The 15,692-nt window shown below is 42.9% G+C and overlaps 1 protein-coding gene across 3 annotated transcripts in view; it reads right to left on the bottom strand.

Annotated features, from left to right (window-relative positions):
- LOC118391024 (teneurin-2-like) overlaps positions 1-15,692 on the bottom strand; it is a 279,332-nt gene that overhangs the window by 34,359 nt on the left and 229,281 nt on the right. For all 3 annotated transcript variants that reach the window (XM_052457754.1, XM_035781945.2, XM_035781946.2), the window contains one exon: positions 8,116-8,354. In XM_052457754.1, the coding sequence (XP_052313714.1) occupies positions 8,116-8,354 (239 nt within the window). The remainder of the gene's footprint in view (positions 1-8,115; positions 8,355-15,692) is intronic.

Genomic DNA, 15,692 nt, shown 5'->3' with positions numbered 1-15,692 from the left:
TGAAGAGCAGCGTGACGAGATGGATCCAATCTATTCCACTCCGCTTGTCAAAATCCCGAGCCCAACCATTGGTCCCCCAGACACCTTTTCTTTCTTCTATAATTACAACCTTCGTGTTATGAGTTTCTCTCTCTTACTCTTTCACCGACTCCAAATGGACCATGTCACCATCCTGCCCATGTGCAAGTGCTGAGGAGACAATTTGTGTGACAGCGTTATATACCCCTATCGGTCTCATGAAGGAGAGCCAGGGAGAACATCCACACATATGCCAGCAGCATACCACCCTGCATCCCACTGCTGGCTTGCCCCTGAAGCTAAGCAGGGTCGGTTCTGTCGGTCCCTGGATGGGGGATCAGATGCTGCTTGAAGTCAAATCAATCAAATGTATTTTATAAAGCCCTTTTTACATCAGCCGATGTCACAACGTGCTGTATAGAAATCCAGCCTAAAACCCCAAACAGCAATGCAGATGTAGAAGCACGGTGGCTAGGAAAAACTCCATAGAAAGGCAGGTATCTCGGAAGAAACCTAGGACAGGATTACAGTGGTTTTGGAGGGCCAGTAGGGGGCACTCTTCCCTCTGGTCTAAGGAGATCCCCATTTCAGGGCAATGAAGGGGACATTGCCCTGCGTAGGGTGCCTTCTTGTGGAGGGAATGTTAAAACAGGTATCCTGACTCTCTATGGTTATTAAAAGTCCCATGACACTTAGCGTAAGAGTAGGGGTGTTAACCCCGGTGTCATGTCAAAATGTTCAACCTGGCCCCATTCCATCATGGCCACCTACTTATCCCCCTCATTCCTAATTGGCATATATCACTCACCCGATAGCTGATGTGTGGTGAAAATGGCACAAAAATGGTTGCTTTGCATCACCCAGGTGGGTGCTACAGTACACATTGATGGTGGATGAGGTGAGTTTCCCCCTACTATAGAAAACGCCTTGAGTTCCTCAGTTGGTAGAAAAGCGCTATATAAATCCAATCAATTATTTATTATTATTATTATTATTATTATTATTATTATTATTATTATTATTTTATCTGGAGTCAGGCCACATGCTCAGCCTCCCTCTCTACAGCTGCAGCTCTTGTACAGCTCAAACTATATGGGTCTAACCGTAACCGGCCAAGTTCACCAATGGTGGCTGGCCATTCCAGCAATATTGCCACGGTGCTCTGCTCTCTGCTGCTTTGAATCCGAAATAGACCTGAATTTACTATTACTATGCAGGCTGGCATTTGTTTATAGCGAGAGGTAAAAATACTAAATTAAGTGGAATGGAAATAAAGTTGAATTTTGATTGTCATTTCTGTATGCCAGAAGCAGAATTTAGAGTAGAATGAAGAGACGAGGACTCAGGGTTGTGGATAGTTTTTTCTCCAGTTTAAAGCGCGTGCATTGTATAGAATATCTAACACATCCATGACATGCGGCATGAGGATAAGTTTCACTCAAAGCCTCATCTCCAAAGTAGGAAGGGAAGGAATTTCAGGCTAGGCTCTCTCCAGTGTACACCGGATTCATTCTGCACATTAAGTTTTGCCAGCATGAAGGTCAAAGTCTCCAAAGGCTTGGGGACATTGGGGGTCGTGTTTTCCAGGGCAGAGTCAGTCTGATGAGGCAGATATTTAAAAAATAAAAAACTGTGACAGACTAGGCGTATTGATGGAGCACTGGTTTCACCCGGAGAGAGGAGAGCCACGCAGGGCTGAGGACGTCTACCTCCTGTCTCACATGTTTTACCACATGGCCTGTCACTAATGATGGACAGATGACTACAATCAGAACCCACACATAAAAGTGACAACCGCCAACCCTGCTCCATCACTGATACCGGAGGGAGAAGGGGAATAATATGAGTGGATATGTGTCTGTGTGTGCCTGTGCCTGTCAGGTGGTGTGTTATTCTAAATACAGTGGGGGGGGGTATTTAGTCAGCCACCAATTGTGCATGTTCTCCCACTTAAAAAGATGAGAGAGGCCTGTAATTTTCATCATAGGTACACTTCAACTATGACAGACAAAATTAGAAGAAAAAAAATCCAGAAAATCACATTGTAGGATTTTTAATGAATTTATTTGCAAATGATGGTGGAGAATAAGTATTTGGTAACCTACAAACAAGCAACATTTCTGGCTCTCACAGACCTGTAACTTCTTCTTTAAGAGGCTCCTCTGTCCTCCACTCGTTACCTGTATTAATGGCACCTGTTTGAACTTGTTATCAGTATAAAAGACACCTGTCCACAACCTCAAACAGTCACACTCCAAACTCCACTATGGCCAAGACCAAAGAGCTGTCAAAGGACACCACAAACAAAATTGTAGACCTGCACCAGGCTGGGAAGAATGAATCTGCAATAGGTAAGCAGCTTGGTTTGAAGAAATCAACTGTGGGAGCAATTATTAGGAAATGGAAGACATACTAGACCACTGATAATCTCCCTCGATCTGGGGCTCCACGCAAGATCTCACCCCGTGGGGTCAAAATGATCACAAGAACGGTGAGCAAAAAATCCCAGAACCACACGGGGGGACCTAGTAAATGACCTGCAGAGAGCTGGGACCAAAGTAACAAAGCCTACCATCAGTAACACACTACGCCGCCAGGGACTCAAATCCTGCAGTGCCAGACGTGTCCCCCTGCTTAAGCCAGTACATGTTCAGGCCCGTCTGAAGTTTGCTAGAGAGCATTTGGATGATCCAGAAGAAGATTGGGAGAATGTCATATGGTCAGATGAAACCAAAATATAACTTTTTGGTAAAAACTCAACTCGTTGTGTTTGGCGGACAAAGAATGCTGAGTTGCATCCAAAGAACACCATACCTACTGTGAAGCATGGGGGTGGAAACATCATGCTTTGGGGCTGTTTTTCTGCAAAGGGACCAGGACGACTGATCCGTGTAAAGGAACAAAATGAATGGGGCCATGTATCGTGAGATTTTGAGTGAAAACCTCCTTCCATCAGCAAGGGCATTGAAGATGAAACGTGGATTGGTCTTTCAGCATGACAATGATCCCAAACACACCGCTCGGGCAACGAAGGAGTGGCTTCGTAAGAAGCATTTCAAGGTCCTGGAGTGGCCTAGCCAGTCTCCAGATCTCAACCCCATAGAACATCTTTGGAGGGAGTTGAAAGTCTGTTGCCCAGCAACAGCTCCAAAACATCACTGCTCTAGAGGAGATCTGCATGGAGGAATGGGCCAAAATACCAGCAACAGTGTGTGAAAACCTTGTGAAGACTTACAGAAAACGTTTGACCTCTGTCATTGCCAACAAAGGGTATATAACAAAGTATTGAGATAAACTTTTGTTATTGACCAAATACTTATTTCCCACCATAATTTGCAAATAAATTCATTAAAAATCCTACAATGTGATTTTCTGGATTTTTTCCCTCATTTTGTCTGTCATAGTTGAAGTGTACCTATGATGAAAATTACAGGCCTCTCTCATCTTTTTAAGTGGGAGAACTTGCACAATTGGTGGCTGACTAAATACTTTTTGGCCCCACTGTATGCCCATTCTAATCCTGTTTTATGAGTCATTAGGTTGATTTCAGTGTCAATGACCCATCTTTTTTGGTTTCATATCATGCCTAATGAAAGCCCCTGCTTATAGCCAGAGCAGCAGCTGCAGAATCAGTTCAGGTAACATGCAGTGCACTCGGAAAGTTCAGACCCCTTCACTTTTCCCACATTTTGTTACGCTACAGCCTTATCCTAAAATCGATTAAATTAATGTTTTCTCTCATTAACCTACACACAATTCCGCATAATAAAGTGAAAACAAGTTTAGACATTTTTGCAAATGTATTAAAAATACAAACTGAAATAACTTATTTACAAAAGTATTCAGAAACTAAGAAATTCAGCTCAGGTGCATCCTGCTTCCATTGATCATCCTTGAGATGTTTCTACAACTTGAATGAACTCCACATGTGATAAATTAATTTGATTGGACATGATTTGGAAAAGGTACACACCTGTCTCTAAGGTTTCACAGTTGACAGTGCATGTTAGAGCAAAAATTAGGCCTTTATGGTAGAGTGGCCAGACGGAAGCCACTCCTCAGTAAAAGGTACTTGACAGCCCACTTGGAGTTTGCCAAATGGCACCTGACCATGCCAAGCGTCACGTCTGGAGGAAACCAGGCACCGCTCATCACCTGGCCAATACCATCCCTACGGTGAAGCATGGTGGTGGCAGCATCATGCTGTGAGGATGTTTTCAGTGGCAGGGACTGTGAGACTAGTCAGGATCGAGGAAAAGATGAACAAAGCAACATACAGAGAGATCCTTGATGAAAACCTTCTCCAGAGGATCATGCCCTCAGACTGGCGAGAAGGTTCACCTTCCAACAGGACAACGACCCTAAGCACACAGCCAAGACAACGCAGGAGTAGCTTGGGGACAATTCTCTGAATGTCTTTGAGTGGTCCAGCCAGAGCCTGGACTTGAACCCGATCAAACAACTCTGGAGAGACCTGAAAATAGCTGTGCAGCAATGCTCCCCATCCAACCTGACAGAGCTTGTGAGGATCTGCAGAGAAGAATGGGAGAAAATCCCCAAATACAGGTGTACCAAGCTCGTAGCATCATACCCAAGAAGACTCAAGGCTGTAATCGCTGCCAAAGGTGCTTCAACAAATAACTGAGTAAAGGGTTTGAATACTTATGTAAATGTGATATTTCAGTTTTTTATTTTGGATACATTTGCACAAAATTCAAAAAAACGGTTTTTGTTTTGTCATTATTGGGTAGTGTGTAGATTGATGAGGGATTTAAAAAAAAAATAGAATAAGGCTCTAACGTAAAAATAAAATGTGGAAAAAGGGGTCTGAATACTTTCTGAATGCACCATAACTAAGGGGATAAAAGTAGAACCAATATCAAAAGGGGGTTTGGGAGGTGGATAGCTAAGCCTAGGCATACTTGTCATTTATCTCTCCCTTTCATCATCATTCACCAATTAGTGTAAATTAGACCTGCTGTCCTTTAAGGGGGGGCGAGAGAGAAACGCAGGAGCAGGGCTCTCCATCGCCATTCCCCACCTAGCATGATGATGCTAGACCTGCTCGGCTTGCATCAGGCCTGCTCACCTCACCTGTGTCCTAGCAACAGTAAGCCTCTCAGCCCCTTGGATGCGGTAGGTCTGTGAGCGAGTGCGTTTCACAACAAACCACAAGGAATATAAAAAGACCTTTGTGGCAAACGAGTGTCCTTAGAGGAATGGACGAGCGGAGAGATACAAGGACAACTGGTGGGTGTCTTTCATGATGTAACAACGTCCCCGTGATTGGCCCAGTAGCTCTTCACACGTGTACACTGTTTCAAAATAGCAGATTTGGACACGCAGTGGCTGTGCAATAACACGCTACTCGTGACGTCAGAGCTCCAGGACTCATCTTCACTGTGCAGTATTGGTTTTGACTGACAGCTGTTCTGAACTTGAACACCGGGCGTGACAAGACGTCGCCCCGATCCCCAATGCTAATTGGGGAAATCGATGTCTTTTGACAAGACGAGACATTGGACAAACACCCGTTAGTCCAAATGTGCAGTTCACATTTCCATATCATAAAACTCATGTCATATACAGTAGTGTCAACGTTTATGATCACTATGCTATGTACAGTTCGAAAGACATTTGGCGGGGAACACGCATCTGAATACACCAAAATGAGGACCTGCTTCTCTGAACTGCCTTGTGAAAGCTTAACACTGTAAGATCCTATTGAGTAATTTAGCTAGCTAGCCATGTTGCCAATAGAACACACTTTCAAATAATGCCCATCTGACCAGATGGCGATTTATAATGGACTGTTTTTGGAATGTGTAAACAACAACAGTAATTGACACGGATGTGTTCCAAAGAAAACAACTACAAGTCTACTTGCTCTAGTTCCTCAGCTAGGAGAGCTCAAAATAGCACCTTATAGTTGAAGACTCTTCTTTGAGACATAAAAGTGCATTCAAATTACGTAGGAGCTGTGTGTGGCCACTTGTAGATACAAGTTAAACCATTTTTGTCTTATGTTGCACCTACCCCACATTTTCCAGGAATAATCTAGTCATGTTACTGAATTTATCCAGAGTATTTACAGATTTAGTTATCAACAAATGTGGCAAATAGTACAGTAAATGTAAAATATACATCAAATCAATAATGTAATGTTTGGATTAAGTCTTGTGTCAGATTAACTGTTTTGTCTTCACATTTTGTCCTCACATTTAATCATTTTCACATCATCTCCAATCTGTTCCCTTTTGATTGTTACCATGGTTATGCATACATGCTTTCCATATTTCTTCTGTAAGAAAAATTTCAATTTAGCCCTATCCCACGAGTGTATTGGGTTAAGAGGCATGCTATGCAGACTCAAAAGGAGTCTAGCGTTCAACTCTTTCGGAGCATATTCTTTGTCTTGAGTCTCTGAGAGAAGTTCTCTTCAGACACTAATTCTGGAGTTCAAGAAAAGGATAGACAGCATCATTTTTTTTTGACACTTATGAAAGAGGGAAACAGAAATAGCTCATATTTGTCTGACTGCTGCGTTTCCAGATGCATTAGTGCAGATCTCCCTGGAACGTAGGCAGAGTCTGGGCTGTGTCTGTGGTGCAGAGCTCAGCTGTAGCCGTCCAGGTTTGATCGCTTGTAAAAATAAAAAAAAGCCACGGTCACATTTATTTCTGCAGTTTGCATGCACGCACAGGGTTCGGTTCTGCTCAGAAGTCCCGGGGCCCGCTGAGTATTGGCCTGGCCCGAGGGTGCTGGATCGGAACCGCTCAGCCCATAAAGCCTCGACCCCCATCCTGGCGCTGGGGTACAGAGCGCTCTGCTTGCTGAGCTGTGGCCTTGCCTCCCTCCCTCGGTGTGCCTGAGTGCCACGCCATGCGAAACATAATCCCACAGGTAATGGGGGAGTTTCACCACGCATCACACACCAGTGCACACACACAGCCAGCTTCCACCCATGGCTGCCCAGAGACAATGAGCCAGCTCTCTCTCCCCCACTCGCTCTTTTTTTCTCCCTCTCTGTGTGTGTCTCTCCAGATTTGAATAGGACAAGCGTGTCAACGCAATCTCACAGTGAATAAATATATCCACAAACATTGCAATTCCAAACAGTGAAGCCCTGAAAGCCGGGTGAAGTTGACTTAAAACCACAATACCGCATAGGTTTGGCCACCACTACTAATGTATCTGTTTCTACCCCACATAGAGCCCGTAATACAACACATTCAGGCAACTCACAATACACCCCCCCCCAAGTGATTGGCCTTAGCTGTTATTATGTGACCACAGTGAGGCTCTTGATCGGCTCATCAAAGCCCTTTGATGTGTTTCCTCTCATTTTCCACCCCTCCTGCAGTGGGCTCGGCTCCCCCTCTCACTCGAGCGCTCTTACGCCTCAGTATCGACTGTGTCCACAGTCCTCTGAGGAGCAAGGCTTGGGGAGCGGCAGGCTCCCTCTCTCAGCCTTGTGTGTGGACAGCACAGCACAGCTAACAGCACAGCTCACTGCACCCCGCAGTGCTGCGATGACTCACAATCACCATGTCAGATCTGAACACTGCCGGAGAGACCTCAATGCTGACTATAAATCGTTACCTCACAAAACAAAATGCTAATAGTAAATATTGTGGGATGAAACCGACCATGGAGTACGGCTAGAGTAGGCTAAGTGTTCACACGGCTTTTTCTTTCTATGTGCTTCATCCTCAGTCATGCATTTGTCATGAGCATGAATACACATTCCATTTTATAATAACCAACATAATATGCTAACAGGCACACATGGATTCATTGCATGTCAAATGTCAAGCTAATTATGATATATAAGCAAGGTTCGAGAAATTGCTTTTCCATGTCAAGTGTCCGTGAATTTTAATACCATTAGTGCGATAGGCCTATGGTATTTCATCCAACCATACCCTTGACAAGAAGATTTTCAGTTGGAATATTTTCCAGTTCATTCCCAAACAGGTTAAATGAGCCAAGCCAATCTGACAGCAGATGGCATATCAATATAACAAGGGGGGCTACAGTACTGTATTGTATTGTACTGTACTGTATTGTGCTGTACTGTATTGTACTGTAGCCTACCTATGAAGTAGGAGAGCAGCACGGCCAGCAGGACGGCAGCAGCGATGGCCAACACGGCAGCACATTTCCAGCTGCAGTACTTGGAGGGTTTATTCAGCTTGAAGGAGCTCCTGGAGAAGGCGTTTCTGGGTAGCAGCCGCGGTGGGGGGGAGTAGACGGTCCCAGACGTCAGGGGGTACCCTGGAGACGAGCTGCTGAACAGGGGAGTGGTCCCGGACGGGGTTTTAAACAGGAAGTGCCTACAGCGAAGGAGAGAAAAGGAGAGAGAGAGACAAGAGGCGGACACGGAGAGTTAGAATCAGCTGCTACATGGTCTCTATTACCAATAGAATGTGCAAATTGTGTTGGAGTGAACAGTAGCTTTCAGAATATAATGAGACATCTGGAGCAATGAAGTGCCCCTCTATATTCTACCAGCAATTATTCACTGGTCATTTACATGCATTGATTTTCTTATTCACGCTCCTCAAAGCGGTCTAAGGACTCTGAATTATACAGCTAAAAGCATACAGAATATACAGATTATCGCCTTCCAGACTCGTAGACCGGCATTTGATTATTATGCTCATTATCATCGTTAGCGCTTAGGCTAAGAATAAAAATCAACTGCTTCTTCGTCATCAGCAGTCTAATTTCTAAGTTAGTCTGCTTCGACAGTGTCTCTCCCCTAGCACCTCCTTTCCGTCCGGTGCCCAGCTTGGCTACAGGCAGACCCCAGTGCAATGCTGGCCTGTGCCAGGTGGGCGGCAGACCCTGCGGGGTGGTCTACGAGGAGGCAGATGGGATGGGGATGAAAGTGGAAGACAGTTGACCGTGCCGCTTTGATGCTGGTCGGAAGCTCTCACAAGCTGCTGCCCCACACTGAACCCAAAAACACTCTCCTCTCAGATCTCATTCCACAGCTCCAGCCCGGACAGGGAAGGAAGTCCAAAACCCCCCAGCATCAAACCTCATGGTGTCCTCCTCTCTCGCCTTAAAAAATGACATTTCCCTTCTATTCACTCACACACACAAGAGGACAGTTTCTTCTCCTTTCCTCAATTGGAGAAGGAGTGACTAGATCAATGGTGCACATCTACCAATTACGCATCTCAACTCCTGAGCTGGTGTCTGATCAATCCTAGCAGTAGAACACTGAGATCAACACTAACAGGCTCTCCACTGCCCATCTCTCAACCAACCCGAAGAATCGCTGGAGAACACCAAGGATGACTTGTAACAAAAGGTCTGGGAATTACAGTTAGAAATAAGTAGGAAATCTGTCAGAGATGTCTGTTAAATCGACTATATGTGTTGTAGAGGGAAGGAACTCTTATATGAAGTAGGTAGTGGGAAGCAGCAGAGAGGGTAACAAGTGGATTGACCGTCAATCCTCACGTCAATTCTCAATTCACCGGTTTGGTGGTCTGTGTCCAAATGAGAGCGTCAGCTCAGAAATAATCATTTCATGGGGCGAGAAAGGAACAGAATGACTTAGATATAAGTGAGAGAGAGAGCGAGAGAGAGAGAGAGAGAGAGAGAGAGAGAGAGAGAGAGAGAGAGAGAGAGAGAGAGAGAGAGAGAGAGAGAGAGAGAGAGAGAGAGAGAGAGAGAGAGAGAGAGAGAGAGAGAGAGAGAGAGAGAGAGAGAGAGAGAGAGAGAGAGAGAGAGAGAGAGAAAGAGAGAGAGAGAGAAAAAAAAAAACAGGTCGGACGCACAAACAAGCTGTAGGAGGCTGTGCGCACATAACTCAAGGCCTTACCTCGATGCGTCTCCGTCAGTCTTTACATTTGGGATCAGTCTTTACGTTTGGGCTTCACGTGCAGGCAAGGTCAAATGTGAAACCTGCTCAAGGCAACAGCCCGATTTTCATAGCCTTGATGATGGTGCGTCGGCATTCCTTACCCTGGAATAGCGATGGTAAAAGTGGGCTGACTTGCCGGTACCCTATTACCAGTCAATATCAAACGATGGCTGGCTGATGACATAAACTCATCCCAGGGTCTGCAACATGTGACCTAATAATCCTCATTCAATTCACTCTAACAACCTCGTGTGGAGTGAAATAAACACCTCGAGGAATGGTTTGTCCCAACATAGTATATTGCATATACTGTACTGTCTATCGGCAATCAAAGGGATCATATAAAAAAACAAAACATGTTTGATGTACGTACGATTGGTTGTGTTAAATATGCCTTCAGCCAGCTGGCCATTACGGTTCATCAGAGTATCATCCTCTACACCTCCTCCTCAGTATATAATCAAAGGGATGAAGACAGTGGAAAGAGGTGTCACCGCGGCGACCTGAGAAGGTGTTACACTTGGAGAGGAGTGAACCCCCCCCAAGCAGCCCCTCCTGGCGGCTGTGTACGTGCACTAATGAAAACATGGCTGAGGTTAGCGCCCTGCCCCTTACTTTGGCCTGCCCTCCGACGCTGCCTGATTAATGACCTGTTCCTTGGTGACAGGCAAGCAAGCACGCAGGCGGCTGGCCACGGCCATCACATCACACCGTGTTAGTGGAGAGAATATCCTCTCAACTAGATGCATGTTAATTGCACCATAGCAGGCAGCAGGTAAATGAATCCATAAATCAATCATATTTTATCCACCAGGGCATGAGTCATATAGCCGTCGTCAGAGACAGCTTTGCAAAGCAAAACAGAGACAGTATAATGGCTTTGGCAAGCACAAAACAGATGAGATGGATGATATCACAGTTGATTATGTGTGGGTATTACCACCTGACTTAAACAACACACTGTAGAGAATGTAATATTCTCTCTCCTGACATGACAAAGAACTCTGTTTTGTATCCAAATCGGTCAATAGTGAAAATAAATGTACATGCTATTCAGCAGTTATTAAAAATGCCACTCTAGCTTACAATGACATTCAGTTCACAAGCCTACTCTGACTTTAAACAAAAAAAATGAAATCTATTTCAATGTGATTATAGGACAAGATGAGCATATAACATAAAGGCCTTCATACATTAATTGCTTTAGTTACACATATCATATCAAATCCACGCTCGAGTTGCATATTTTCAAAGAGGAGAGCCAGCATCAAAGCTGCATTTGAATAAGGACACACAAAAAAAAAAAAACTTTTTTTTCTCCTTCTTTCAGGTGAGCCTTTCTGTCTTTTTGTTTATTTATTTTATCCAGATGTTTGCCTATCATCATTTTAAATAGCACTTATGGTGATAGTCTTTTCTTCCCTTCCTGCTCCGGTGTGTAAATTGGCCACAACATGCCACTCAGAGGGGTTTATCCCACACAGACAGTTTAACAAAACCACAGATGAATACAAAACCAAGCCAAACAGAACAAAACAAAACAAAACAGCAAGACAAAACTGTGTTCATAGTCTCTCTTTCACAGTAAACACTTCTCTCATCCTGAGGGAGGGCGTGTAAAGCCAGTGCAATTAACGAGTAAATGGAGATTTTACAGATAATGAACAGGAATTCAACTGGAGTGTAGATCTATTAGTATTCTACCAGACATGCCAGGACATAATGGTAAAGCTATCAAGGGCAACAGAAATTTAGCATAAGAATTTATGTAATGAACCCTGTTTGGGATTCAAGTCACGGAGGGCTGAACTGTTGGAGGTTCTGGCTGTTTCTCTCTCAATACCAATACCTCCAGAATATCAGGCAGGCAGGGCCAGGTCTGTCTGTAGGATGCAACCACGGCAACACATTGAGCTGGGCGCTAACACACTGAACCATACCGACGGTGCCGGAGTCAGTCAAACTAATCTAATAAAAAGCAACATCAAAAGGCTCGGGAGTTGAACCCCCCTTAGCACCCTGGCTTTTTTAAGGGACCAAAGTCATTGACTTTATTGTGTTCTTAAAAATGTATGTACTGTGTGTATATGTCAGTTTTTAAACTGTCAAATCAAAACCAATCAACCAGCCTTTGAAGACTTCCACAACAAAAAAACTAAATCTGACAGGACAGCAACCACAATGACGCAGTTGAACTCAGAGAAAAACATGTTATATAAGTAACCCATTCTCAGAGGATGTCTCTCCTAGACAGAGCTCACATAAAAAAATATTTAAAAAACGGACTCAGTAGGGTTGAAACAGAGAAAAAAAGGCATTTGGAAATTGAACAAGCTACAAACACTACCATTTAACATGGCTGCCATTAATAGTGCATAATTAATTCCAATAAACATGCCATCAACATGCAAATACAGCATCAGTTTGTACCATAATAATCAGCGGCTTGGTCTTCATGTTACAGGAGCCATACAATATAGGCTTTCACGCTGCGTAGTGAGCATACAGTAGTAGTGCTAATATATACTGTAATAGGGCTCATACATGCAAATTGGCTAAATACAGGCTATGCATTCTGTTGTTGAGAGGAGGAACACCTACAGGCCAAAAGCACCATTGCACAGGTGGCCACTACTCGCTACACTTTGTGATTTTTGATCTCCCCCAACCCCGTTTAATTTCAGGGCTCCTCAGCAGAAATCGACTGCTGGAGGAGGACATTCAATCTGCAGATAGAGAGAGAGAGGAAGAGAGTGAGAGAGAGAGGAATGGTTCAGCATTCTCAAACAAGCCCATGGGGATACGGGGAGAGAGCGGACCGGGCAGCGACTCAGCTCACCTCTCAGGATAATGGATTTTTTTATTATTTCATTTCAATTCACCATTTCTGGAATGTGATGAGACTGGACCCTAGAGTATGACAGTGTTACAGTGCCTTGCAGAATTATTCAGACCCCTTGGATTTCTTCACATTTTACTGTGCTACAAAGCGGGATTCAAAAAAAAGAATGTCAACAATGTACACGAAATACTCTGTAATGTCAAAGTGATCATATGTATATTTTTTAAAGATAAATAAAACATTCATAACTAAAATACAGTCACTGCATAAGTATTCAGACCTTTTGTTATGGCGAGCCTAAATTAGTTAAATGTGGCTTAACAAATCACAGAATAAATTACATGGACACTGTGTGAAATAATAGGGGTTGACATGATTTTTGAATGACTAAACCTTCCTCTGTCCCCCATACACGCAACCTCTGTAAGGTCCCACAGTCAAGTATTGAATTTCAAGCACAGATTCAACTACAAAGAGAACGGAGCTTTTCGAAAGCCTCTTAAAGATGTTCAGTGATTGGTAGATGGGTAACAATAACAAATCAGACATTGATTATCTCTTAAGCATAGTCAAGTAAATAATTATGCTGTGGATTATGTATTAAACCACCCAGACACCTCAAAATATACAGTTGTTCTTCTGAACTGAGCTGTTGAGGCCATTGGTGATTTTATAACAGCTACAGTTTAATGATTGTGATGGGAGAAAACTGAGGATGGATTAAAAAACATTGTAGGGACCTAAATGACAGAGTGAAAAGAAGAATACAAATACACAGAAAGAATATATATTCCAAAACATGCAACAAGTCACTAAAACACAGCAAAGAACTACAGTTTTTGCATAAATGCAAAGCCTTATGTTTGGGCAAATCCAACTCAAACTGTCACTGAGCAACTATCTCCTTATTTTCAAGCATGATGGTGGCTGCATCATGGTATGAGTATGCTTGACATCAACAAATACTGGGGAGTTTTTCAGGATAAAAAGAAACAGGATGGAGCTAAGCACAGGCAAAATCCTAAAGGAAAACCTGCTTTACACCAGAGACTGGGAGAAGAAGTCACCTTTCAGCAGGACAATAACCTACAATAAATCTACACCGGATTTGCTTACCAAGAAGACAGTGAATGTTCCTTAGTAACCAAGTTCAAGTTTTGACTTAAATCTGCTTGAACATTTATGGCAAGACTTGAAAAATGACTGTGAGCCATGATCCCCAAACATCTTGACAGAGCTTGAATCATTTTGAAAATAATAAAATGGGTAAATATTGCACAATCCAGGTGTGGAAATCTTAGAGATTTTACCCAGAAAGACTCTGCCAAATGTGTTTCTAACATGTATTGACTTATGCAACAACTATATTTTAGTTATTACATTTTTCTTCCACTTTGACATTAAGAGTATTTTGTGTACATTGCTGACAAAAAATTACAATTAAATCAATTTGACTCCCACATTGTTTCACTAAAGAAGGAGGATTCTTTATAGATAGAACATCTTTATAGAACATTGATGTCATCGCTGAATAATTTGGTAGCTCATTTATGCACTGTAGTTCCTTGGCGCATAAAGACCAGGGCAAGCATTTCGTGAGGGAATTATATTAAATAGTGCACTATGAAAGTGGTTTTCAAACTTTTCTTGCCCAGGCAAACTGGCGACCCAGCATATGTTAGCAAAAAGGTGAACGATAATGGCAAGTAAAATAAATACTTTATTTTAATGACTAGATTTGGTTGATAGCTTCATTATTTTGACATCCCCACAATTAATTGGAAGAGGAAGTGTCAACTCTAACATAGACTATAAGCTGAAAAAGTAAAGGTATCTTAGCGTCAGAGAGAACATTTAACTGTTTTAAAGGTCAGTTTCTGCAATTCTTCAGATTTTTTCATTGAGCTGAAAGAAAATTTTGAAGATTTGAAATCAATCAATTCTATACAGTTTGGCATGGAGTTGAGGGACAATTTTGCAGCTTTAAAAGCAAATTTCCTGCAATTATATGCATTTTGCAATGGCTAATGCTGTATTCCTCTGCGCAAACAAAATCAATGGGCATGTGCCCTGACTGTCTAATTTCTATTCGATTGTTAGTTCTCAAACATTGTATTATGAAAAATTATATATAGTTCAATATATCTTTTCTGCATGCTTTTTATCTGATTTTGGTTGTTTAAGTTGACAATAAAACCGTTTGTCCATCCCGAAAATTACCACTTAAGACAGCCCGCCTAATAATTTTATATACAGAAAACCCCCTGTAATTAGCTCCAATGACAATAATTTCCTCCATATTAAAGGGATGGTTTGAGATTTTGGCAATGAAGCCATTTATCTACTTCCCCAGAGTTGGATGAACAGGAACAGCTAGCACGGTAACTGTTCCTGAAGACAGCCAGTCATTGCGCTAACGCTAGTTAGCATAGGCTCGTGAAACTACCTCTAACTTATTTCATACTGGACACAGAGACAAAAAAAAGTTATCCACAATGGCCTTCTGTTGTAGCTAGCTAGCGAAAATGTATTAAATAAAATGTTGGTATGTGTCTTTCTACCGTAGTCATTTGCAATATGGTAACCTTACAGTGGATTTGTTCCATTGCAAAAATAAATGGCTTTTCACTGCCTCCCTGAAAATGTGTGTTTGTGTGTGTGTGTGTGTGTGTGTGTGTGTGTGTGTGTGTGTGTGTGTGTGTGTGTGTGTGTGTGTGTGTGTGTGTGTGTGTGTGTGTGTGTGTGAGAGAGAGAGAGAGAGCATGTGTGTGCTAGTGTGTGTGTGTGTGAATGTACTGTATGAGTTATATTATCTCCAGCAGTGGTATGATGGACAGCATGTTGGGTGGTTCCAGGTCATAGGGTAAAGGGTCAGGCCCCAGATGAAATGTTGTTTTATGCCTATGAGGGAGACTCTGTAAAGACCAAGCAGTATTAATGGGTGAAACTAAG

The sequence above is a fragment of the Oncorhynchus keta genome, chromosome 12 (genome assembly GCF_023373465.1).
Source record: "Oncorhynchus keta strain PuntledgeMale-10-30-2019 chromosome 12, Oket_V2, whole genome shotgun sequence".
NCBI lineage: Eukaryota > Metazoa > Chordata > Actinopteri > Salmoniformes > Salmonidae > Oncorhynchus > Oncorhynchus keta.
Note: the sequence above shows the minus strand (reverse complement) of the source record. Positions and strands in the feature narration are given on the sequence as shown.